Source organism: Engystomops pustulosus, chromosome 9, assembly GCF_040894005.1.
Source record: "Engystomops pustulosus chromosome 9, aEngPut4.maternal, whole genome shotgun sequence".
In the NCBI taxonomy this organism is placed as follows: domain Eukaryota; kingdom Metazoa; phylum Chordata; class Amphibia; order Anura; family Leptodactylidae; genus Engystomops; species Engystomops pustulosus.
In genome coordinates, this window is record NC_092419.1 from 109,494,835 (window position 1) to 109,520,665 (window position 25,831).

At 52.6% G+C, this 25,831-nt stretch overlaps 1 protein-coding gene across 1 annotated transcript in view; it reads left to right on the plus strand.

Annotated features, from left to right (window-relative positions):
- Positions 1-24,097, plus strand: part of MED27 (mediator complex subunit 27) — a 145,226-nt gene extending 121,129 nt beyond the window's left edge. The window contains exons 5-8 of the mRNA XM_072125580.1: positions 2,653-2,760; positions 14,695-14,736; positions 19,666-19,743; positions 23,692-24,097. Coding sequence (XP_071981681.1) covers positions 2,653-2,760; positions 14,695-14,736; positions 19,666-19,743; positions 23,692-23,826 — 363 coding nt within the window. The 3' untranslated portion in view covers positions 23,827-24,097. The remainder of the gene's footprint in view (positions 1-2,652; positions 2,761-14,694; positions 14,737-19,665; positions 19,744-23,691) is intronic.
- The last annotated feature ends 1,734 nt before the right edge of the window (positions 24,098-25,831 follow it).

The window sequence follows — 25,831 nt, forward strand, 5'->3', positions numbered from 1 at the left end:
GGATTTAGAGCTTCCCCCCAAGGATCCCCAGCGCTTGAAATTCATAGCTTTGTAGTAAAACAATATAATGAGTACAGTGCGGCCCTACGCGGGCGATCCCTCCGGTATTGTCTGAGCTTATCTGCACTTCCCCAATTGTTTAACCCATTGCACACCGCGGCAGCCGAGATGGAAGGAGGCGCCAACGGATCCGGTGCAACGTCTACCCGCGCTACACGGAGAAATGGCACCTGTTCATCCTGATCCACCTGATCCTTAAATAAGAAGGAACTGTGCTCCAAAATCTGGTGCGACTCCTGGCCCTATAAGTACGGAGGATGGGGGTCTCACTGGACGAGAGACTCCTAAACCCCCACCGGGTGACAGGGACCCCGAAGACAACACTAATGAAGTTTTTGCTTTCTGGAGACTCTGTGAAGTCTCATCATTTGCATGAATCTTATAAATCACCTTAAACCTGCAGAATCAGCCAAATCCTTGGAAGAATCGCCGCGTTCTCCCTCCTAATTCCCCGCATTGAACGTCGGATAAAGCAGATTTTGCTGCAGTTTATTTCCTTATTTATTATTTTTTTTTTATTTTAATCTTCCTAATACAGTTAAAGCCCAAGAAAGTGTCAGCGGGTGCCGAGGGGGTATTACTATAGAGTGCGCCCCCTGTGCTACAATCTAGGGTGACTGCCCCCACCTTTAGTTGGTGGTTTGACCCTTGTAGTACAAGCTAATAGCTGGGGAATGCGCCAAGTGCTGATTGGAGGGGGGCAGGAGGTCCAAGGTGCGTGGCATCGCAGCGGGCATGAAGTCTTCGGAGGATCCTTGACCTACAGAGATAATTGTTTGGTGACCGGCAGCTTGTCCGGGGTAGCGGCCAGGAGATTGTTTGGGGATTTGGATGTATAAGCTGAGGGCGGAGGAAAGGTTTGGGCGCATCTATATTTCATGTTCCCTCTTGTGAGAGGTTGGGAAAGTTTTTTTCTTCTCTCGCATATCTTCTGTCTGGGGCTTTCCAAAGATGTTGATCTGTCACTTCTTCCTCTCCGCTACCAAGGAGGTGTCACACCTCATTACATGTCCTGATGGGGAGACGGGCAAAGTCCCGGTGCCACCTGCTGTACCCTCCCTGCAAGGGACTGGGGGGGGGGGCAGTAATGTCATTACCCACCAATCAGCTGTAACACCTTATACTATGCTCAGAGCCGCTCTGTCCTCAGGTGTGACCAATAGTCCCTGGCACGATGGGGACCCTCCTTACCTGTAGCCAGTGTCTATAATCCAGTGATGGGGTGTATGTGGATTCTCCATTGCTGGAGGGCGGAGTATCCTCAGTATTGCTGATTAGTAAGGAAGCAATTTCTAGAGCATGTGAAAACCATGGCCGCCTCCTTCCGGAAATGGCGCCACTCCTGTCCTTGGGCGGCTTCTGGTACTGCAGCTCAGCTATATCGAAATGAAGGGCACATGGCTGTAATACCAGACACTGCCTGTGGAGGGTGGTGGCGCTGTTTGTTTTCTTATCCTGTTCATCCCCTCTAAGCTCTCTTATTATTTAGTGCTTTCAGTTGTGATGTCGTGTTGCCACCTACCTCACAGGTAGATTCTGTACTAAGTGTGGGTCGTGTGGTGGGCACTTGTGCCCGTCATCCTTTCTCCTGACGCCGCGGGTTTCCTAAATGAATCCTTGCTAGTTTTCTCTCCCAGTTTAGCGGCACGCAGCGAGCCTTCCCGTGTCTGCCATCTGGGCACGCTCGGTGCCAGCTCATACAGCGAGTGACCCGAGGAGGACCTTGCCCGTCTGCACTGGCACAGCTACACAGTCCACTTGGGCAGGCGGCAGCACAAGTGGAAGAAACATGTTGGCGTGCCAGCCGGCTCGCTCCAGCAGTCTTCTGTGATGAAAAAGCGTTTTATCTCCGTGCCAGTCCCGTGGACCCGGGTGCCATGGTAATGTCTGCCACGCCGCCACACTTCACCCGCTCATTCATCTGCCAGATGGATCAACTTGTTTGTCCCCTGCAATACACGACTCCAAGAAAGAAAGGAAGGAAAAATAGATGTATATGGAGCTCCTGCGCTGACACATTGTAACAAACTCTCAGGGCTGCGGAGCTGTGTGCTGTTTGAATGCGCCTGCAAAAGAGTGTGTATTCAGAATAAGTTGGGGGGTTCTTTTTAACCATTTCTGTTTGCTGTCAGTGAATATGAGCAATAAGGACCCTGAAAACCTGACCCTTCTCACAGCAGAGGGTTTGTTATAGTTGTATCCGGTCCTAGACAATCCTCTAATCATGGAAGCGGCTCACCTCTTTCTTCTGTCCTCTTTTGATACTACGTATTATTACAGGTAATAGTAACAAATCCTCAGCTCTGAGAAGCTTTGGACCAGTTTTGCTTGGATGTTTTATTATTTGATGCTTTGCAGGGTCTTGGACCGCCACAATCCTGAGAATCCAGGGCTACGAGGCTGACTCGGGGTCATAGGGGGTCCCAGAGGTGGGAGTAATGGGGAATCCTAGAGACCAAAGAAAATGGGAATTTTCTTTAAGAAACAAATGTAACATTCCCGTTCACTGACAGCAAGCAAAGATCTTGGGAAATAAAGTCTATAAGAAAGCCCTGGAACAATAACATTATTAACCCCTTCTTCTCTGTGCAGGTGACCCTGGGGAAAGTGTTGAAGGTGATCGTGGTGATGAGAAGCCTCTTCATCGACCGCACCATAGTGAAGGGCTACAACGAGAATGTATACACAGAAGATGGCAAGGTAAGGTCATGTGGCGGCTCAAAAAAGGTCACTACGCCATAATTGTGACCCTACAGACTGCAGCCAGTGTTGGGTATGCTCGGAGTGTTTCCTCACACTGCTGTGCTCTGTGCTCTCTGCAGCCAGTGTTATGTACTGTCCCTGGAGAGATGTGTAATCAGACCTCACACTGCTGTGCTCTGTGCTCTCTGCAGCCAGTGTTATGTACTGTCCCTGGAGAGATGTGTAATCAGACCTCACACTGCTGTGCTCTGTGCTCTCTGCAGCCAGTGTTATGTACTGTCCCTGGAGAGATGTGTAATCAGACCTCACACTGCTGTGCTCTTTGCTCTCTGCAGCCAGTGTTATGTACTGTCCCTGGAGAGATGTGTAATCAGACCTCACACTGCTGTGCTCTGTGCTCCCTGCAGCCAGTGTTATGTATTGTCCCTGGAGAGATGTGTAATCAGACCTCACACTGCTGTGCTCTCTGCAGCCAGTGTTATGTACTGTCCCTGGAGAGATGTGTAATCAGACCTCACACTGCTGTGCTCTGTGCTCTCTGCAGCCAGTGTTAGGTATTGTCCCCGGAGAGATGTGTAATCAGACCTCACACTGCTGTGCTCTGTGCTCCCTGCAGCCAGTGTTATGTACTGTCCCTGGAGATATATGTAATCAGACCTCACACTGCTGTGCTCTGTGCTTCCTTGCAGCCAGTGTTATGTACTGTCCCTGGAGAGATGTGTAATCAGACCTCACACTGCTGTGCTCTGTGCTCCCTGCAGCCAGTGTTATGTACTGTCCCTGGAGAGATGTGTAATCAGACCTCACACTGCTGTGCTCTCTGCAGCCAGTGTTATGTACTGTCCCTGGAGAGATGTGTAATCAGACCTCACACTGCTGTGCTCTGTGCTCTCTGCAGCCAGTGTTATGTACTGTCCCTGGAGAGATGTGTAATCAGACCTCACACTGCTGTGCTCTGTGCTCTCTGCAGCCAGTGTTATGTACTGTCCCTGGAGAGATGTGTAATCAGACCTCACACTGCTGTGCTCTGTGCTCTCTGCAGCCAGTGTTATGTATTGTCCCTGGAGAGATGTGTAATCACACCTCACACTGCTGTGCTATGTGCTCTCTGCAGCCAGTGTTATGTATTGTCCCTGGAGAGATGTGTAATCATCCCTCACACTGCTGTGCTCTCTGCAGCCAATGTTATGTATTGTCCCTGGAGAGATGTGTAATCAGACCTCACACTGCTGTGCTCTGTGCTCTCTGCAGCCAGTGTTATGTATTGTCCCTGGAGAGATGTGTAATCATCCCTCACACTGCTGTGCTCTCTGCAGCCAGTGTTATGTATTGTCCCTGGAGAGATGTGTAATCAGACCTCACACTGCTGTGCTCTGTGCTCTCTGCAGCCAGTGTTATGTACTGTCCCTGGAGAGATGTGTAATCAGACCTTACACTGCTGTGCTCTGTGCTCTCTGCAGCCAGTGTTATGTATTGTCCCTGGAGAGATGTGTAATCAGACCTCACACTGCTGTGCTCTGTGCTCTCTGCAGCCAGTGTAATGTATTGTCCCTGGAGAGATGTGTATAGTGTTTGTACAGCAGGACTGTAATACTGTTACATTCCATAATTGTAGCTTCTCCTTGTGCAATGGAGGTCGGTCCTCACACTGCTGTGTCATTTGCATCAAATTTCTTTCCCTTTTCAATCTACTACCGGTATTTGTTGTATTTGATTTCTAGTTGGATACAACATCATCCACTTAGAGCAGGGGCTGGGGAGCTGGTCAGTACAGAGAACAAAGAACAGAGCAGTGTGAGGACACCCCCAGTGCATGTGGAGAAGCTACAATCCTGGAATATCAATCCAGACATCACAGTCCTGCTGCTACTAACAACACACACAAAGCAATGATTACACATCTCTCCAGGGACAATATGTAACCCTGGCTGCAGTCTGTATGGTCACACCTGCTGGCACGTTCCCGTTAAGACTTGCTGTGATTACCACAATTCGTGGCCAGGGCCCCCCCCCCCCACCACCACCACCATTTATTCTACTACAAAACCTCTTGGATGCCGCGGCAGTTTTTGCATCTCTACATTCTGGTGTCTGTCGGCACCTCCATCCTAAATGACTGATAACAGAGAACAGTGGAGATGTGCTGCGAGGCACAAGAGAAGACTAGATAGACCGTGCAATGATGCTGCGCGGTGTCCTGCTCCGTTCTATGAGCCACGTGATATTTACAGGGTGGGGAGCACCGCCCTTCCCGCCACCCCCACAGCACATCGGGGTTACACCAGGATATCGGTTCCCTAAATTTATTGATGAGCCAAAAGGGCAGACAGGGAACAGATGAATATGTTAAAAACTCAAAAAAATAAAAATAAAAAATTGTTCCTGTCCACTGGAACATTGAAACGGCTAATAAATTAATTTGGTTTTCACAACCGACTGTGCTCGTGTAATTGGCTTTTCGTGTTAACCCCTCACGTACCCGTAGTGAAGAGGGCAGCCGCGGAGCTGGAAATTACTGTCCGGTGCCAGTGGTGCCCGCACGGGGTGGTCACCTGCCCAATGCAAGGGTTAAAGAGTAAGAGCTTAACCCATTCCTGAGCACTGAAGGGGCATTAATGTGGGGATCAGGTTCCATGACTGGTTATAGCTCCTGCGATGCTCTTCAGACCCAAAAGCCACGGGCGCAGTACAGAAGATGGTTAATCGGACCAGCGCCAGGACAAGGCCCGTCAGGGGATCCCTACAGTCCAAGTTTTTGGATAAATCTGATTAATAAAGCAAAGCGTTGGAAAACATTTTTTCCAATAGTTTGCTATAGATACATTTCCTGGTTACAATGTTTCATTTTGGTGGATATTTTGCCCAGTTTAGCGGATTGCAGGAAGAAAGGGTTAATTAGGTTTGGCTCTCTCCAGGCTCCTCAGTTTCGGTAATCAGATTTTTATGGAAAGAATTAAGACTTCGGCGTACGTAGTCTGGATTACCGGCATGTAATGATTGAAACGTGATGACACTCAATGCACAGTGCTCCAGCGTGCACCGAGAGGCCTACTGCAAAGCCAAGAGCACAGCAGTGTGAGGACAGAGAGAGGAGTGCATGTGACTGTAGTTGGCTCGCACTCTCCGTACGTGTATACACTTATGTATCACCACCTCCACAATCATAACTCGCATAGTCATAGCCACATATGAAGGCAGATCCCCTGCTGTATCCTCTCTGTGCCCCCGCTGTCCCTCCTGGGCTCTGTAGTGCCGCTGGGCTCTGTGGTGCCGCTTCCCTCCCTCCTGGGCTCTGTGGTGCCGCTTCCCTCCCTCCTGGGCTCTGTGGTGCCGCTTCCCTCCCTCCTGGGCTCTGTAGTGCCGCTTCCCTCCCTCCTGGGCTCTGTAGTGCCGCTTCCCTCCCTCCTGGGCTCTGTTGTGCCGCTTCCCTCCCTCCTGGGCTCTGTTGTGCCGCTTCCCTCCCTCCTGGGCTCTGTGGTGCCGCTTCCCTCCCTCCTGGGCTCTGTAGTGCTGCCGTCCCTCCCTCCTGGGCTCTGTAGTGCTGCCGTCCCTCCCTCCTGGGCTCTGTAGTGCTGCCGTCCCTCCCTCCTGGGCTCTGTAGTGCTGCCGTCCCTCCCTCCAGGGCTCTGTAGTGCTGCCGTCCCTCCCTCCTGGGCTCTGTAGTGCTGCCGTCCCTCCCTCCTGGGCTCTGTAGTGCTGCCGTCCCTCCCTCCTGGGCTCTGTAGTGCTGCCGTCCCTCCCTCCTGGGCTCTGTAGTGCTGCCGTCCCTCCCTCCTGGGCTCTGTAGTGCTGCCGTCCCTCCCTCCTGGGCTCTGTAGTGCTGCCGTCCCTCCCTCCTGGGCTCTGTAGTGCTGCCGTCCCTCCCTCCTGGGCTCTGTAGTGCTGCCGTCCCTCCCTCCTGGGCTCTGTAGTGCTGCCGTCCCTCCCTCCTGGGCTCTGTAGTGCTGCCGTCCCTCCCTCCTGGGCTCTGTAGTGCTGCCGTCCCTCCCTCCTGGGCTCTGTAGTGCTGCCGTCCCTCCCTCCTGGGCTCTGTAGTGCTGCCGTCCCTCCCTCCTGGGCTCTGTAGTGCCGCTTCCCTCCCTCCTGGGCTCTGTAGTGCCGCTTCCCTCCCTCCTGGGCTCTGTAGTGCCGCTTCCCTCCCTCCTGGGCTCTGTGGTGCCGCTTCCCTCCCTCCTGGGCTCTGTGGTGCCGCTTCCCTCCCTCCTGGGCTCTGTGGTGCCGCTTCCCTCCCTCCTGGGCTCTGTGGTGCCGCTTCCCTCCCTCCTGGGCTCTGTGGTGCCGCTTCCCTCCCTCCTGGGCTCTGTGGTGCCGCTTCCCTCCCTCCTGGGCTCTGTGGTGCCGCTTCCCTCCCTCCTGGGCTCTGTGGTGCCGCTTCCCTCCCTCCTGGGCTCTGTGGTGCCGCTTCCCTCCCTCCTGGGCTCTGTGGTGCCGCTTCCCTCCCTCCTGGGCTCTGTGGTGCCGCTTCCCTCCCTCCTGGGCTCTGTGGTGCCGCTTCCCTCCCTCCTGGGCTCTGTGGTGCCGCTTCCCTCCCTCCTGGGCTCTGTGGTGCCGCTTCCCTCCCTCCTGGGCTCTGTGGTGCCGCTTCCCTCCCTCCTGGGCTCTGTGGTGCCGCTTCCCTCCCTCCTGGGCTCTGTGGTGCCGCTTCCCTCCCTCCTGGGCTCTGTAGTGCTGCCGTCCCTCCCTCCTGGGCTCTGTGGTGCCGCTTCCCTCCCTCCTGGGCTCTGTAGTGCCGCTTCCCTCCCTCCGGGGCTCTGTAGTGCCGCTTCCCTCCCTCCTGGGCTCTGTTGTGCCGCTTCCCTCCCTCCTGGGCTCTGTTGTGCCGCTTCCCTCCCTCCTGGGCTCTGTGGTGCCGCTTCCCTCCCTCCTGGGCTCTGTGGTGCCGCTTCCCTCCCTCCTGGGCTCTGTGGTGCCGCTTCCCTCCCTCCTGGGCTCTGTAGTGCTGCCGTCCCTCCCTCCTGGGCTCTGTGGTGCCGCTTCCCTCCCTCCTGGGCTCTGTGGTGCCGCTTCCCTCCCTCCTGGGCTCTGTGGTGCCGCTTCCCTCCCTCCTGGGCTCTGTGGTGCCGCTTCCCTCCCTCCTGGGCTCTGTGGTGCCACTTCCCTCCCTCCTGGGCTCTGTGGTGCCGCTTCCCTCCCTCCTGGGCTCTGTTGTGCCGCTTCCCTCCCTCCTGGGCTCTGTGGTGCCGCTTCCCTCCCTCCTGGGCTCTGTGGTGCCGCTTCCCTCCCTCCTGGGCTCTGTTGTGCCGCTTCCCTCCCTCCTGGGCTCTGTGGTGCCGCTTCCCTCCCTCCTGGGCTCTGTGGTGCCGCTTCCCTCCCTCCTGGGCTCTGTGGTGCCGCTTCCCTCCCTCCTGGGCTCTGTGGTGCCGCTTCCCTCCCTCCTGGGCTCTGTGGTGCCGCTTCCCTCCCTCCTGGGCTCTGTGGTGCCGCTTCCCTCCCTCCTGGGCTCTGTTGTGCCGCTTCCCTCCCTCCTGGGCTCTGTGGTGCCGCTTCCCTCCCTCCTGGGCTCTGTGGTGCCGCTTCCCTCCCTCCTGGGCTCTGTGGTGCCGCTTCCCTCCCTCCTGGGCTCTGTTGTGCCGCTTCCCTCCCTCCTGGGCTCTGTGGTGCCGCTTCCCTCCCTCCTGGGCTCTGTAGTGCCGCTTCCCTCCCTCCTGGGCTCTGTAGTGCCGCTTCCCTCCCTCCTGGGCTCTGTTGTGCCGCTTCCCTCCTGTGTTAGCGGTTAGGAGGCTTTAGTGGCCGCTTGAATCCTCTTGTCGTCTGTTCAGACTACGGCTTCATTAATTACCCCACGTCAGCGTCGGCTCACATCATCCCAACCTCAGCAAGCGAGAAGCACAAAGCTATCAAAGCCCGGCTTCAAAGATCAGCAGCGCCGTCTCTGGGGTAATTTCTCATCCCTGCTTCCCTACCACTTCAAAGACCAGCGGAGAACTTGTCTGGGGGAGGGGGCGGAATTTGATTTCTATAATAGGGGCTGGCACCGTCCCCGTTTGATATGAGATGCAAGGAAGGTTGCCACTCGTTTATCGACTTTGAAATCATTCGGACGACCTTCAGAACATGGCAGCCGGGCCACGATGCTGGGAGATCGGAAGAGAAGGCAGGGTCCGGGGGGCTGACATTGTATACGGGAGGGGGATTCTCTACAAATGTACTCAGCAAATTTCCACAAAATGTAGGGAGTCGGGTGATGGATGGGGAGGCAGAGCACAGCCGGGATTGTAATGTGCGCAAATTTCTTGTTTTATAATATGGCGCACATTGGCGAGACCCTGAAGTCAAAGTAAAGTACTGTGGGGGCTGGGCGGGGGACAGTACTATTGTTAGGCTGGGCGGGGGACAGTACTATTGTTAGGCTGGGCGGGGGACAGTACTGTTGTTAGGCTGGGCGGGGGACAGTACTATTGTTAGGCTGGGCGGGGGACAGTACTATTGTTAGGCTGGGCGGGGACAGTACTGTGGGGGGCTGGGCGGGGGACAGTACTATTGTTAGGCTGGGCGGGGGACAGTACTTTTGTTAGGCTGGGCGGGGACAGTACTGTGGGGGGCTGGGCGGGGACAGTACTGTTGGGGGGGCTGGCAGGGGACAGTACTGTTGGGGAGGGCTGGGCGGGGGACAGTACTGTTGGGGAGGGCTGGGCGGGGGACAGTACTGTTGGGGGGGCTGGGCGGGGGACAGTACTGTTGGGGGGCACTGCTTTGGACATTTCGTTAATGAGTAACATGAATTTCCCACCCCTCGGCTTAAACCCAAGTCAATAAGTTTCCCAGTTTATTTTGTGGTAAAATTATGTGCCTAGACTTATACTCAGGTAGACTTATACTCGAGTACATGTGGTATAAAAAGGGGGCTACAGGAAATGGAGAAGTATCAGGAGGGGGCTACATAAAAGGGAAAACTATTAAGGGGGGCTACATAAAAGACAGCACTATAAGGGGGGCTGCAGGAAATGACGCATTATATGGGTTGGGGTTAGATGGGGTATTTGCTGGGCACGCCATTTTTTTTTCCAGAGACCATGGGTTGCGGTACCTGAAAAATAAATTTGGTTACTGCCGGTCCCCGAATGCTAAAAGATTGTGGACCACTACTGTATATATCATCTGTCTTGCAGCAGGTATATAGCATCAGACAGCTCTAGGTCAGTATATACTGTATATAACATCGGGCAGCAATAGGTCAGTATATACTGTATGTAGCATTGGGCAGTGCTAGGTCAGTATATACTGTATATAGCATTGGGCAGTGCTAGGTCAGTATATACTGTATATAGCATTGGGCAGCGCTAGGTCAGTATATACTGTATATAGCATTGGGCAGCGCTAGGTCAGTATAAACTGTATATAGCATTGGGCAGTGCTAGGTCAGTATATACTGTATATAGCATTGGGCAGCGCTAGGTCAGTATATACTGTATATAGCATTGGGCAGCGCTAGGTCAGTATAAACTGTATATAGCATTGGGCAGCGCTAGGTCAGTATATACTGTATATAGCATCGGGCAGCGCTAGGTCAGTATAAACTGTATATAGCATTGGGCAGCGCTAGGTCAGTATATACTGTATATAGCATTGGGCAGCGCTAGGTCAGTATAAACTGTATATAGCATTGGGCAGCGCTAGGTCAGTATATACTGTATATAGCATTGGGCAGTGCTAGGTCAGTATATACTGTATATAGCATTGGGCAGCTCTAGGCCAGTATATACTGTATATAGCATTGGGCAGCAATAGGTCAGTAAAGATGCTCTATTGGACTGAGATCTGGTGACTGTGGAGGCCATTTGAGTCCAGTGACCTCATTGTCATGTTCAAGAAACCAGTCTGAGATGCTTCCAGCTTTATGACATGGCGCATTATCCTGCTGAAAGTAGCCATCAGATGTTACAGGGTACATTGTGCTCATAAAGGGATGGACATGGGCAGCAACAATACTCAGGTAGGCTGTGGCGTTGTACCAAGGGGCCCAAAGACACCATGACACCAGCACCAGCCTGAGCCGCTGATACAAGGCAGGATGAATCCATGACACCACCACCACCAGCCTGAGCCGCTGATACAAGGCAGGATGGATCCATGACACCACCACCACCAGCCTGACCCGCTGATACAAGGCAGGATGGATCCATGACACCAGCACCACCAGCCTGACCCGCTGATACAAGGCAGGATGGATCCATGACACCAGCACCACCAGCCTGACCCGCTGATACAAGGCAGGATGGATCCATGACACCACCAGCACCAGCCTGACCCGCTGATACAAGGCAGGATGGATCCATGACACCACCACCACCAGCCTGACCCGGTAATACAAGGCAGGATGGATCCATGACACCACCACCACCAGCCTGACCCGCTGATACAAGGCAGGATGGATCCATGACACCACCACCACCAGCCTGACCCGCTGATACAAGGCAGGATGGATCCATGACACCACCACCACCAGCCTGAGCCGCTGATACAAGGCAGGATGGATCCATGACACCACCACCACCAGCCTGAGCCGCTGATACAAGGCAGGATGGATCCATGACACCACCACCACCAGCCTGAGCCGCTGATACAAGGCAGGATGGATCCATGACACCACCAGCACCAGCCTGACCCGCTGATACAAGGCAGGATGGATCCATGACACCACCACCACCAGCCTGACCCATTATACAAGGCAGGATGGATCCATGCTTTCATGTTGTTGTACCAAATTCTGACCCTACCATCCGAATGTCGCAGCAGAAATCGAGACTCATCAGACCAGGCAACGTTTTTCCAATCTTCTACTGTCCAATTTCGATGAGCTTGTGCAAATTGTAGCCTCAGTTTCCTGTTCTTAGCTGAAAGGAGTGGCACCCGGTGTGGTCTTCTGCTGCTGTAGCCCATCTGCCTCAAAGTTTGGCGTACTGTGCGTTCAGAGATGCTCTTCTGCCTACCTTGGTTGTAACGGGTGGCGATTTGAGTCACTGTTGCCTTTCTATCAGCTCGAACCAGTCTGCCCATTCTCCTCTGACCTCTGGCATCAACAAGGCATTTCCGCCCACAGAACTGCCGCTCACTGGATGTTTTTTCTTTTTCGGACCATCTGTAAACCCTAGAGATGGGTGTGCGTGAAAATCCCAGTAGATCAGCAGTTTCTGAAATACTCAGACCAGCCCTTCTGGCACCAACAACCATGCCACGTTCACAGGCCACAAATCACCTTTCTTCCCCATACTGATGCTCGGGAGAACTGCAGGAGATTGTCTTGACCATGTCTACATGCCTAAATGCACTGAGTTGCCGCCATGTGATTGGCTGATTAGAAATTAAGTGTTAACGAGCAGTTGGACAGGTGTACCTAATAAAGTGGCCAGTGAGTGTATAGCATTGGGCAGCTCTAGGCCAGTATATACTGTATATAGCATTGGGCAGTGCTAGGTCAATATATACTGTATATAGCATTGGGCAGTGCTAGGTCAGTATATACTGTATATAGCATTGGGCAGTGCTAGGTCAGTATATACTGTATATAGCATCGGGCAGTGCTAGGTCAGTATATACTGTATATAGCATTGGGCAGTACTAGGTCAGTATATACTGTATATAGCATCAGGCAGCTCTAGGTCAGTATATACTGTATATAGCTTTGGGCAGTACTAGGTCAGTATATACTGTATATAGCATTGGGCAGTGCTAGGCCAGTATATACTGTATATAGCATTGGGCAGTGCTAGGTCAGTATATACTGTATATAGCATTGGGCAGTGCTAGGTCAGTATATACTGTATATAACTTCGGGCAGTGCTAGGTCAGTATATGCTGTATAGCTAGGTCAAGTATATACTGTATATAGCATCAGGCATCTCTAGGTCAGTATATGCTGTATATAGATTTGGGCAGTGCTAGGTCAGTATATGCTGTATATAGCATCGGGCAGTGCTAGGTCAGTATATACTGTATATAGCTTTGGGCAGTGCTAGGTCAGTATATACTGTATATAGCTTTGGGCAGTGCTAGGTCAGTATATACTGTATATAGCATTGGGCATAGCTAGGTCAGTATATACCAGTGATGGCGAAGCTTTTAGAGATCGAGTGCCCAAACTGAGACCCAAAAAACACTAGCTTTTCCAAAAGTGCCAACATGGCAATTCAGGCAGTAACAAACTTATTGCTACCAGAATTTTGGAGCTCCAATCCGACCCTGTCCACTCCTTTTCACTCTTCGGACAGGACCAATCAGCACAGGGTGGGTCACTTTAAAATAGCAGGGCACTACTTGGACTGCCTGAGACTGCAGGAAGATGCCATGTCTGCCAAACTCTGTGCCTGGGAGACAGCCCGTGTGCCCACAGAGATGCCTCCGAGTGCCATCTCTGGCACCAGTGCCATAGGTTCGCCACCACTGGTATATACTGTATATAACATTGGGCAGCGCTAGGTCAGTATATACTGTATATAGCATTGGGCAGTGCTAGGTCAGTATATACTGTATATAGCATTGGGCAGTGCTAGGTCAGTATATACTGTATATAACTTCGGGCAGTGCTAGGTCAGTATATGCTGTATAGCTAGGTCAAGTATATACTGTATATAGCATCAGGCATCTCTAGGTCAGTATATGCTGTATATAGATTTGGGCAGTGCTAGGTCAGTATATGCTGTATATAGCATCGGGCAGTGCTAGGTCAGTATATACTGTATATAGCTTTGGGCAGTGCTAGGTCAGTATATACTGTATATAGCTTTGGGCAGTGCTAGGTCAGTATATACTGTATATAGCATTGGGCATAGCTAGGTCAGTATATACCAGTGATGGCGAAGCTTTTAGAGATCGAGTGCCCAAACTGAGACCCAAAAAACACTAGCTTTTCCAAAAGTGCCAACATGGCAATTCAGGCAGTAACAAACTTATTGCTACCAGAATTTTGGAGCTCCAATCCGACCCTGTCCACTCCTTTTCACTCTTCGGACAGGACCAATCAGCACAGGGTGGGTCACTTTAAAATAGCAGGGCACTACTTGGACTGCCTGAGACTGCAGGAAGATGCCATGTCTGCTAAACTCTGTGCCTGGGAGACAGCCCGTGTGCCCACAGAGAGGACTCCGAGTGCCATCGGTTCGCCACCACTGGTATATACTGTATATAACATTGGGCAGCGCTAGGTCAGTATATACTGTATATAACATTGGGCAGCGCTAGGTCAGTATATACTGTATATAGCATCGGGCAGTGCTAGGTCAGTATATACTGTATATAGCATCGGGCAGCGCTAGGTCAGTATATACTGTATATAGCATTGGGCAGCGCTAGGTCAGTATATACTGTATATAGCTTTGGGCAGTGCTAGGTCAGTATATACTGTATATAACATTGGGCAGTGCTAGGTCAGTATATACTGTATATAGCATTGGGCAGCGCTAGGTCAGTATATACTGTATATAGCTTTGGGCAGTGCTAGGTCAGTATATACTGTATATAGCTTTGGGCAGTGCTAGGTCAGTATATACTGTATATAGCTTTGGGCAGTGCTAGGTCAGAATATGCTGTATATAGCACCGGGCAGTGCAGAGATGCTGTATACACTGATGGCAGTTGTGTATGTGGCATCTGGGCCGGGTTCCTGCAGTACATTATATCTTGTGTCCTTTCGGGGACATAGTTTAGGGTCCGGTTCAGCCCATGTCTTCCGCCCCCCTATGCTGTAGCCGGTACCGGGCCCTATACATCAGGTGCAGCACGTCCTGTTCCGGGGTCACACATCTCTCTGTACTTTGGGTTCTGGTCCGGCAGCCGCAGCCCGGTCCATATTGATTTTCCGGGCTTAATAATTCATGCACTTAGTAGATGTATAAATGGCCTCCGCTGGTGTCACTGCCGCTATGGCAGATACTGGTGGCCTCCGCTGCTGCACCTTATCTACAACTCTCACTCCATCTTCTCTTTGTTTTCCAGCTGGACATATGGTCGAAATCCAACTATCAAGTCTTCCAAAAGGTAAGAACTGCAGATCTCGCTGCGTCCCCAATAGTCGCTTGCTCAGCAGATCCGGCTCATTCGGATTGTTTATGAAGGGCCGGGTGCGCCGGAGGGGTCTGGGAGCGGTGCGTTCCACAATCCGCTGCACACGGATCACTTTAGTTATCATCTGCCCGGCCTGTTATAGAAATCATTCACATGGGGGTAAAAGCTCAGCAGCCTCCTCCGCCCCCTCCCCTTTAAGATGCCGCCTGAAGTCTGGAAAATCTTGTACTTTTGATGAAATCATTTTCATACTGAACTTCCGAGGCCTTGAGTTCATGAAAACGCGTCTCCGGATCCTTCCCTGACAGAATTATGTGTCCAGACTTTATATTTATTCCTGTCTGTTCTCGGTATAGTTGGGTATTGGCCAATATGGCTGCCACTAGATAATCACCCAGCTTTTCTAGGAGCCTGAATGGCAATGGCCATGTTTTCACCTGGTTTGGGTGCACCAGGCGACCAGTTGCAGTCCTTTAATTTAACTATAAGGTTTGGTGTTATATTTCATGGAAAGTGGGTGCAGACAAAGAAGACTGAAGGCACCACCGGCACAGGGGGAGGAGAAAAAGAGCTTGGAAAGTGCAGGAATCATCTCCTCACCAGGAGACAGGGAAGCCCCCTCCTCTCTGGTCACGACTACTCTAGGAATCCTACATTGTAGCAACGTGTGACTCCGCCCCCTTACAGTATAGACAGGTGCACATAGTCACGTGTCATAGTCTCCTCCCACACTGGGAGGGTCTAAACTCGAGATGATGTATCAGCGCAGAGATACAAACCCAAACCCCGTGATAGATCTGCCCCGGGGGCGTCACAGTCATGTTATGTCGGCACAGGAGACTTTCTTGATGGTTTTGGTGTCCATTGAGTGGTAGTTACATGAAACACAGCGCCACACACGTCTACAGGTTGTAGATTCATAAACTGTTACACTGTTGCAGCGCATGAGATAAACTGTGGACAGGTATGGTGCTGTTTCGGTAAAAAAGAAACCATTTTCTGGAGAGACCCTCTAAATATTAAATGTGATTGTTAGGTAATGAATATTAACCCTTTCATAGCAGCAGTGTAATATGAGCCCATGGAGGGGTGTATAGGGGTGTCGCAGGTAATTTGTGATGATTAGGACCAGTCACCTGCACTACCTGTATCTTCCATAATGTTTGGGTTTGGAGGAGTGAATACTAATTTGCAGCACATTACTGAGCCCCCTCCTTGGGGATCATGATCCCTATAGTGGGGGCAGAGCTCGGCCTTCACACCTTCTCTTTGTGTCGCCCGAGTCTAAATCTGACTGTTATTGTCCGGCACAATAGACGGTGGATAAAAGGCGAGCCTGATTCTCGGAGGGGGCGCTGCCGCTATGCCGGATGAATGGGCCCCCCGCCGACCACAGATAGGCTCCGGCCTCCGTGGCATTTAGACTCCTCCGGCAAATAGGCTGCTCAGAGCGTCCCGGCCGTCCCCGATGTGAGCGCTGCTCTGAAGGCAGAACCGCAGGTAGCCAGCGCCGAGATGAATAGACGATGGCAACTAGTAAACACCGGCGCTTGTGGCATGCCGAGCCTCAGAACAAGGCGGACAAAGGGGCATCGGGGGGCCCCATTATACCTGCGCACCCTGCATTAACCATTTCACTGGCCGTTATCCCATTAGTCCTGCGTGATATCGGATACACCACTTCCCGTATCACACCCATAATGGTCAACAAGCAAGGTATGTCCAGGTCTTACAGTAATATAATGCCGGAGCTGCAGTATAGACTGACATACAGGCAGAGCTATAGGTGTGTATACACGGGGGAAGCGTTGGGGTCCGGACTTGTTACTCTCCTGGGATTATAGTGGTGGGTATTCACCCTAATGGCGGTGGCTGGTGATTGTCACTTCAGTGTAGACTTGTATGTAGCTGTCAGATCTCAGAAATGTCCCCACACAGCGGAGGCCGCCATCTTGGCTTAGCCCAGTCTTCACAAGAAAGGGACTTTTAGTTTTAAGTCAAACTCCGCATAAAGAGAACTATCCAGTCCTGGGAGACTCCATAGCTGCCATAGATGGAAGAAGAGACGTATACAGAGCACAGGGAGAGAAGATTTCTTATGTGATGTCCTCCCCAGCGGAGGCCGCCATCTTGGGTAAGCCCAGTTCTCATTAGAAATTGATGATACGGTTGATTATTCAGGGTAAACTTTTCTCTACAAACCACAAGTCAGTGGTGAAAGTTTCTTAGTCCTTGAAGAAAGTCTTTGGTTGGGGGGAGTAAATAATTAGCGCGGACCTCTGCGGCCATGATCGGGCCCCCTGCAGGTATGACGCCCTCCCGCTCCCCCACCGCAGTGTTGCTGCAGAGACAATTCGTCTAATGTATGAAAATATATTCTCGTCAATAACGTGCAAGCCAGCTAAAGAGCCGGAGCATGAATGCATTCATGAGGCCGATAGATCCGGCTATTGATGATCCGGGCTCAAGGTGAGCGAGGGCGCAACTTCACGGTCATTCACAAAGCCGCCCGCCATCTGTCTTCCCAGAAGCCTTAATATGAGACTAATAGGGTCAGAATGTTACAAGCAAATTGTATCTATCAGCGCTGCTTTGTTGGGTGCGATCGATACCCTGCGCAGCGCGGACATGAAGCGGAGCGCGTCACATGCTCATCATGTCAGGCCGCTGCCGATAACCCCAGAGCAGCGCTCACACCTGCACCCCCAGACGGCCAGGATTACTAATTATTATCCTCTGGGTGTCAGCCGGATTTACGTTCCCTGCTTCTATCTAAGCAGGCGCGCTGTTCAGAACTCTGGGAAAGCTGGGTGATGCACGCACAACGTTCACGTTAGGGAGGGGTAAGTGGGGCAGGTAGTCCAGGTGCACATGGATCTGCCCTCCTGCTTCCTCCATCCTCCCTTCCCCCGTACGTCTCCGTTTCTCAGCTGCGGCGTTCCTCATTGATCTTGCCGTGTTTTTCTTGCCGCTGTCTCTTGGATTGACAGCCCGGCCGCCTGGCGCTCCCCCAGATGTGTAGTTACACTTGTTAGATGTGTCACATCATTTTCAGGAATGTGGGAATTTGCAGCGGGACCGCTGTCTGCCTGTTATCTGCTGTCCGCATCCAGTCACTACAGTCTCCGCTCCCATCCTGGCGGCACCCGTCCTCACTGCTGGAGCTTAATGCCCCCGGGAGCACTGTAAGGCATGACCCCCTGCCCCCGGGAGCACTGTAAGGCATGACCCCCTGCCCCCGGGAGCACTGTAAGGCATGACCCCCTGCCCCTGGGAGCACTGTAAGGCATGACCCCCTGCCCCCGGGAGCACTGTAAGGCATGACCCCCTGCCCCCGGGAGCACTGGAAGAAATAACCCCCTGACCCCCAGGTGCACTGTAAGGCATGACCCCCTGCCCCCGGGAGCACTGTAAGGCATGCCCCCCTGCCCCCGGGAGCACTGGAAGGCATGACCCCCTTCCCCCGGGAGCACTGGAAGGCATGACTCCCTGCCCCCGGGAGCACTGGAAGGCATGACCCCCTGCCCCCGGGAGCACTGGAAGGCATGACCCCCTGCCCCCGGGAGCACTGGAAGGCATGACCCCCTGCCCCCGGGAGCACTGTAAGGCATGACCCCCTGCCCCTGGGAGCACTGTAAGGCATGACCCCCTGCCCCCGGGAGCACTGTAAGGCATGACCCCCTGCCCCCGGGAGCACTGTAAGGCATGACCCCCTGCCCCCCAGGTGCACTGTAAGGCATGACCCCCTGCCCCCCAGGTGCACTGTAAGGCATGACCCCCTGCCCCCGGGAGCACTGGAAGGCATGACCCCCTTCCCCCGGGAGCACTGGAAGGCATGACTCCCTGCCCCCGGGAGCACTGTAAGGCATGACTCCCTGCCCCCGGGAGCACTGTAAGGCATGACCCCCTTCCCCCGGGAGCACTGTAAGGCATGACCCCCTGCCCCCGGGAGCACTGTAAGGCATGCCCCCCTGCCCCCGGGAGCACTGGAAGGCATGCCCCCCTGCCCCCGGGAGCACTGGAAGGCATGCCCCCCTGCCCCCGGGAGCACTGGAAGGCATGCCCCCCTTCCCCCGGGAGCACTGTAAGGCATGACCCCCTTCCCCCGGGAGCACTGTAAGGCATGACCCCCTGCCCCCGGGAGCACTGTAAGGCATGACCCCCTGCCCCCGGGAGCACTGTAAGGCATGACCCCCTGCCCCCGGGAGCACTGTAAGGCATGCCCCCCTGCCCCCGGGAGCACTGTAAGGCATGCCCCCCTGCCCCCGGGAGCACTGTAAGGCATGCCCCCCTGCCCCCGGGAGCACTGGAAGGCATGCCCCCCTGCCCCCGGGAGCACTGGAAGGTATAACCCCCTGACCCCCAGGTGCACTGTAAGGCATGACCCCCTGCCCCCGGGAGCACTGGAAGGCATGCCCCCCTTCCCCCGGGAGCACTGTAAGGCATGACCCCCTTCCCCCGGGAGCACTGTAAGGCATGACCCCCTGCCCCCGGGAGCACTGTAAGGCATGACCCCCTGCCCCCGGGAGCACTGTAAGGCATGACCCCCTGCCCCCGGGAGCACTGTAAGGCATGCCCCCCTGCCCCCGGGAGCACTGTAAGGCATGCCCCCCTGCCCCCGGGAGCACTGGAAGGCATGCCCCCCTGCCCCCGGGAGCACTGGAAGGTATAACCCCCTGACCCCCAGGTGCACTGTAAGGCATGACCCCCTGCCCCCGGGAGCACTGGAAGGCATGACCCCCTGCCCCCGGGAGCACTGTTAGGCATGACCCCCTGCCCCTGCATCCACTTGAGGGTGGATTAGGTACACTAGCCGACGGGGTATCCTGGGTTCTGCAGCAGTGGGGGGTGTCCATACAATGTGTCCTGCCCTCACCTTGTCCTCCTTGTCCTGTGTTGCAGGTTACAGACCACGCCACCACCGCCTTGCTGCACTACCAGCTGCCACAGATGCCCGACGTGGTGGTGCGATCCTTCATGGTGAGTACAAGCCCCGAGAGACACGAGCCACGCAGGAGACAAGACGCTTTATCACACGCTTTACATCTGCAGAATTGACAATTCCAATATTATTGATTTTTTTTTAGTGTTTTGAGCTTCCTCCTACAGATCTCTGATGTTTTACTATTTCACCCTGGGGGGTCCTCTAGCCCCCCGCCCGCTCCCAGAATTACTCTACTACCTAATGACCATCCGTCCATACAGTGACGCCTCCTTTAGTCTCAATGCCAGGAGTGTAGGGGATTGGCTTAGACCCCAGGCATAGACAAGTCTGGGGGTCCCGTGTACCCTCAATGCACATCTGTGAGTGGTATCTGCATGAACAGGCAATAGAGCGGCTACCCATGTGTCCCTTAATGATTGTTGGGGGGTCCCAGGGGTCAGTCACCACCTATCAGCTAATTCTATCCTATCCTGCTCATAGAGGATGATATAACATTACAGAAATAACCCATCAAACTCAGACTCCAGAGCCGGCAAATGAATGGACTGGACAGTGTCACCTCTGTGTGCCCAGGTCCGGCTGTAGGTCCATCCAGGGGGCATCAAATATGGCGGCTCAGCTGGTTTCCCCAGTTATCCTCAGATATTTAGCATATTAGGGTGAGGTCAGCGAAAAGGAGTCTTCAAACATCTGCCCCTTCCCCCAGGGCAGCAGTGGGGGGGACCAGACAGGGGGCAGCAGCCATGTCCTAATGTCCAGAGGTTGGGGGTCCCATAACCATCATATGACACCTCCCGCTTCTCATCGGTCCCGTCCCACAGTCTCCAGATCTGCTCTGAAAAGTGGAAAGTTCTGGTAGACACGAGGCCGTCCGCACAGTCAGCACCGGGCTACCCGGGGGAGGCCGGGGGTGATTGATCGGCTGTAACTCCAGCTGAGATCCTTCTCCGAAGAGTCTGACAGACGCTCGATACAAGCGCCAATATCCTGGACCCTGCAGCGGTCAGCGCCGGAGCTAATGGAGGAATATACTGTACTATAGGATGTCATAATAACCCTCTGCATGTCCTGCTCCTACCACCGCCATGTAGTGCACCGGGCCGGAGCTAATGGAGGGATATACTGTACCATAGGATGTCATAATAACCCGGCTGCATGTCCTGCTCCTAGCACCGCCATGTAGTGCACCGGGCCGGAGCTAATGGAGGGATATACTGTACCATAGGATGTCATAATAACCCGGCTGCATGTCCTGCTCCTAGCACCGCCATGTAGTGCACCGGGCCGGAGCTAATGGAGGGATATACTGTACTATAGGATGTCATAATAACCCTCTGCATGTCCTGCTCCTACCACCGCCATGTAGTGCACCGGGCCGGAGCTAATGGAGGGATATACTGTACTATAGGATGTCATAATAACCCTCTGCATGTCCTGCTCCTACCACCGCCATGTAGTGCACCGGGCCGGAGCTAATGGAGGGATATACTGTACTATAGGATGTCATAATAACCCGTCTGCATGTCCTGCTCCTACCACCGCCATGTAGTGCACCGGGCCGGAGCTAATGGAGGGATATACTGTACTATAGGATGTCATAATAACCCTCTGCATGTCCTGCTCCTACCACCGCCATGTAGTGCACCGGGCCGGAGCTAATGGAGGGATATACTGTACTATAGGATGTCATAATAACCCGTCTGCATGTCCTGCTCCTACCACCGCCATGTAGTGCACCGGGCCGGAGCTAATGGAGGGATATACTGTACTATAGGATGTCATAATAACCCGGCTGCATCTCCTGCTCCTACCACCGCCATGTAGTGCACCGGGCCGGAGCTAATGGAGGGATATACTGTACTATAGGATGTCATAATAACCCGGCTGCATCTCCTGCTCCTACCACCGCCATGTAGTGCACCGGGCCGGAGCTAATGGAGGAATATACTGTACTATAGGATGTCATAATAACCCGGCTGCATCTCCTGCTCCTACCACCGCCATGTAGTGCACCGGGCCGGAGCTACGGGTCATCTGCCCTGTCCCAGTGATTTACAGGACTGTCTGTAGGATGTATGAAGGACCATAAGTCCTGCCGCAGCTTCATTCCAGAGTCTCCTGTTCCTTCCCCCGGGTTATCCTCAGCCCGAGCTCCTTTAAGTCTTTGTTTTTCGTAAAGTCGGATATTGACGTCTTCTTCTGCGGGGAAGGAGCTCGGCAGAACACAGACAAATGTGCGTCCCGGGCCGCGTCCCATCCCTCATTCTCTCCTCTCCGTATTGATTGAAGGAAGAAATATTGAGTGTGTAACTGTTTGGCCTCCCTCCGGTTTTTATTTAGCCACCCATCACCCCGCTCTCATTTTCCCAAAATCTTGTCGGAGGATTGTAGAGGGATGCGTTCCCTCCGCCTGCGCCTCCTCATTCATCAGACGTCTCGGACGCGCCGGTTACTGTGGGAACAGCGGCCTAATGTCTGGGAAATAAATCTGGGAAAATGTCATTTTCTGCTAAAAATCTCCCCCCCCCCCCCCTGAGTATCTGGCAGACACCAGATACTCAGCTCCATCGGTGCACATCCGCAGGAGATATTATATGTTATATATATATTCTATGCAGAATAGGACATGACCCATAATGTACAGGGGATGGGGGTCATGCACACAGTAGTATAGCAGATCTGACCAACCCCTATGCAAAAACCAGACTGCCCCCCAGGGTGTAACAGAAATGGGCCCCCTTCAAGCCAGCTGTCATCATAGAACTGTCCTGTCTGCAAGCCAACCCCCTACTCCAGCATCAGCTCACTGTACAGAGAAAATTACAATGTAACAGGGTGTTACAGACTGTACAGCCCCAGATTTAGGATTCTATCGCACAAGATTTGCATATGATTTGCATACAGTACAATTCACAGCAGGTAAATTTCTAACTTCACAAAGCAGGAAATCTCCCATCACAATCCTTTATGATAAACTAGGGACTGTGATTATTGTAATCTTCTACTTGTTATCCATGGTCTCCTTCCTTTTTAATATCAACTTTTACAATCATGCTAATGAGCCAGCAGGGCTGGGGGTGTTACCAGAGCCCCTCCGTGTTGTAGCTTCACAGACTGTTATACCACTTCTCCCTCAGCACTTCCCCCTTCCCTCTGCCTGCTGTAATCTCACGCATTGGGATGGGGAAAGTGCTCCTGCACAGTGTAACAGCCGGGGAAGCTACTTCACAAATGGGCTCTGAGAATGTCCCCCATTGCCTTTCTTTTGATTTTTAGAAGGCAGGAGGCCATGGATAAGAAATATAAGAAGATACCACAGTCCCGGTGCCTGGATCTATGGGTAAGTGTCAGGACGGATTGTGATTGCAGAAAGCTGTAAGTTTCCTGCAGTCCTGATTGATGTCAGTGTTACAATTTATAGCAGAGAACTGTCCTGTCTGCAAGCAAAACCCTCCGTTACAAAAAATTGAGATATTTATCGGTACCAATACAACATAAATAATAAAGCTTTATATATATGTATAGCGCCATCCTATGCCGTAGCGCTGTACCCAGCCCCTCCCTCCCCCTCCTTATCCCCCCCCCCCCATGAGGTTGTCCGGTTTAGGGGAATATCCCCTTTAATTCTTTTGCGCTTGTGTTGTGTGTGTGATCTGTATTAATAGTCTCTGAGCTGCCCGGATTATTTTCGTTGGATGTGGCGGTTTTTTTCTTCACGCCATATGGGACGCCGCTTTTAGGAAAGCTGAGCCCAGGAGGAAGAGGAGAAGGGGAAAAAAAAGTCCCATTTCTGGCATTTTTTATTTCTTATAAATCAGCTTTTCTCTTTGACCTTGTAGCGTAATTTGTCCCCTTTTGGCGGCTGTAGAATCAGTGCGTCTCGGGGGCCCTGGGCGCGGGGCCAGAGCGCGTCTTCTCGTCACCCGGAGCATTAGACATGACAGCTGAGGATGACACTTGTGATGTGGCTTCTTCTCCCGCAGACCTGGTTAAGAAGTTACATCAAGCTGTTCCAGGCTCCGTGCCAGCGCTGCGGAAAGTTCTTGCAGGACGGTCTGCCGCCCACGTGGAGGGATTTCCGCACCTTAGAGGCTTTCCACGACACCTGCCGCCAGTAGTGCACAGGGGGGGGACACATGGGGGGGACCCCACACAGAAGACACAGGACTTGGAGACTGTTCAGACTCGGACCCCAAGGGAGTCAGGAATCCAATGATGTGAAGACCCTGAGCTCATTGCTCCACATCCAAGAGGACGGCAAAATGTGGACTTTTGGATCTTTTTTTTTTTAAAAAAAAAGGAAAAAAGGGGAAAAAAAAATATTCTTTCGTTTTTATTAAAATATATAAATATCTATTATTTCTGTGTTCAATAAAAATGTGGGACTTTTGTAACGTGATTAAAGTGAAATGGGGTCGATGGGGCACAAATAGTAATAGAAGAGCAGCCACCCGGCCCCTGCAGCCATGAAAGGGTTAAAGGGATTCCGATCCGCTGTTGTAACCATAAGGCAGCAAGTGCTATGTATTGTCCCTGGAGAGATGTGTAATCATACCTCACACTGCTGTGCTCTGTGCTCCCTGCAGCCAGTGCTATGTATTGTCCCTGGAGAGATGTGTAATCAGACCTCACACTGCTGTGCTCTGTGCTCTCTGCAGCCAGTGTTATGTATTGTCCCTGGAGAGATGTGTAATCACACCTCACACTGCTGTGCTCTGTGCTCTCTGCAGCCAGTGTTATGTATTGTCCCTGGAGAGATGTGTAATCATACCTCACACTGCTGTGCCCTGTGCTCTCTGCAGCCAGTGTTATGTATTGTCCCTGGAGAGATGTGTAACTATACCTCACACTGCTGTGCTCTGTGCTCTCTGCAGCCAGTGTTATGTATTGTCTCTGGAGAGATGTGTAATCAGACCTCACACTGCTGTGCTCTGTGCTCTCTGCAGCCAGTGTTATGTATTGTCCCTGGAGAGATGTGTAATCAGACCTGTGTGTATGTTGTAGTAGCAGCAGGACTGTGATGCATGGATTCAGGATCGTAGCTTCTCCAAGTGCACTAGTGTATGTATTCACACTTCTGTGCTCTCTTCTCTCTGCATTGAGTTGTTCCAAAGGCAATTTCCCACTGCTTTAGTATTTAACCAGAAGCCACCTACAGATTTTGCCCATTACCTATAGGAGGGGGACATAGAGCCGCTACATGTACAGAGCACAGCAGTGTGAGGATACACCCCCAGTGCACTTGGAGATGCTGGAATCTGTGTATGTTGTTAGTAGCAGTAGGACTATGAATTTATATTCCCAAAGGTCTGATTACTCATCTCTCCAGGGACAATAGATAACACTGGCTGCAGAGAGCACAGAGCACAGCAGTGTGAGGTCTGGTTACACATCTCTCCAGGGACAATACAATACACTGGCTGCAGAGAGCACAGAGCAAAGCAGTGTGAGGTATGATTACTCATCTCTCCAGGGACAATACATAACACTGGCTGCAGAGAGCACAGAGCACAGCAGTGTGAGGTCTGATTACTCATCTCTCCAGGGACAATACATAACACTGGCTGCAGAGAGCACAGCAGTGTGAGGTCTGATTACACATCTCTCCAGGGATAATACATAACACTGGCTGCAGAGAGCACAGAGCACAGCAGTGTGAGGTCTGATCACACATCTCTCCAGGGACATAACACTGGCTGCAGAGAGCACAGCAGTGTGAGGTCTGATTACACATCTCTCCAGGGACAGTACATAACACTGGCTGCAGAGAGCACAGATCACAGCAGTGTGAGGTCTGATTACACATCTCTCCTTGGACAATACATAACACTGGCTGCAGAGAGCACAGAGCACAGCAGTGTGAGGTCTGATTACACATCTCTCCAGGGACAGTACATAACACTGGCTGCAGAGAGCACAGAGCACAGCAGTGTGAGGTCTGATTGCACATCTCTCCAGGGACAGTACATAACACTGGCTGCAGAGAGCACAGAGCACAGCAGTGTGAGGTCTGATTACACATCTCTCCAGGGACAGTACATAACACTGGCTGCAGAGAGCACAGCAGTGTGAGGTCTGATTACACATCTCTCCAGGGACAATACATAACACTGGCTGCAGAGA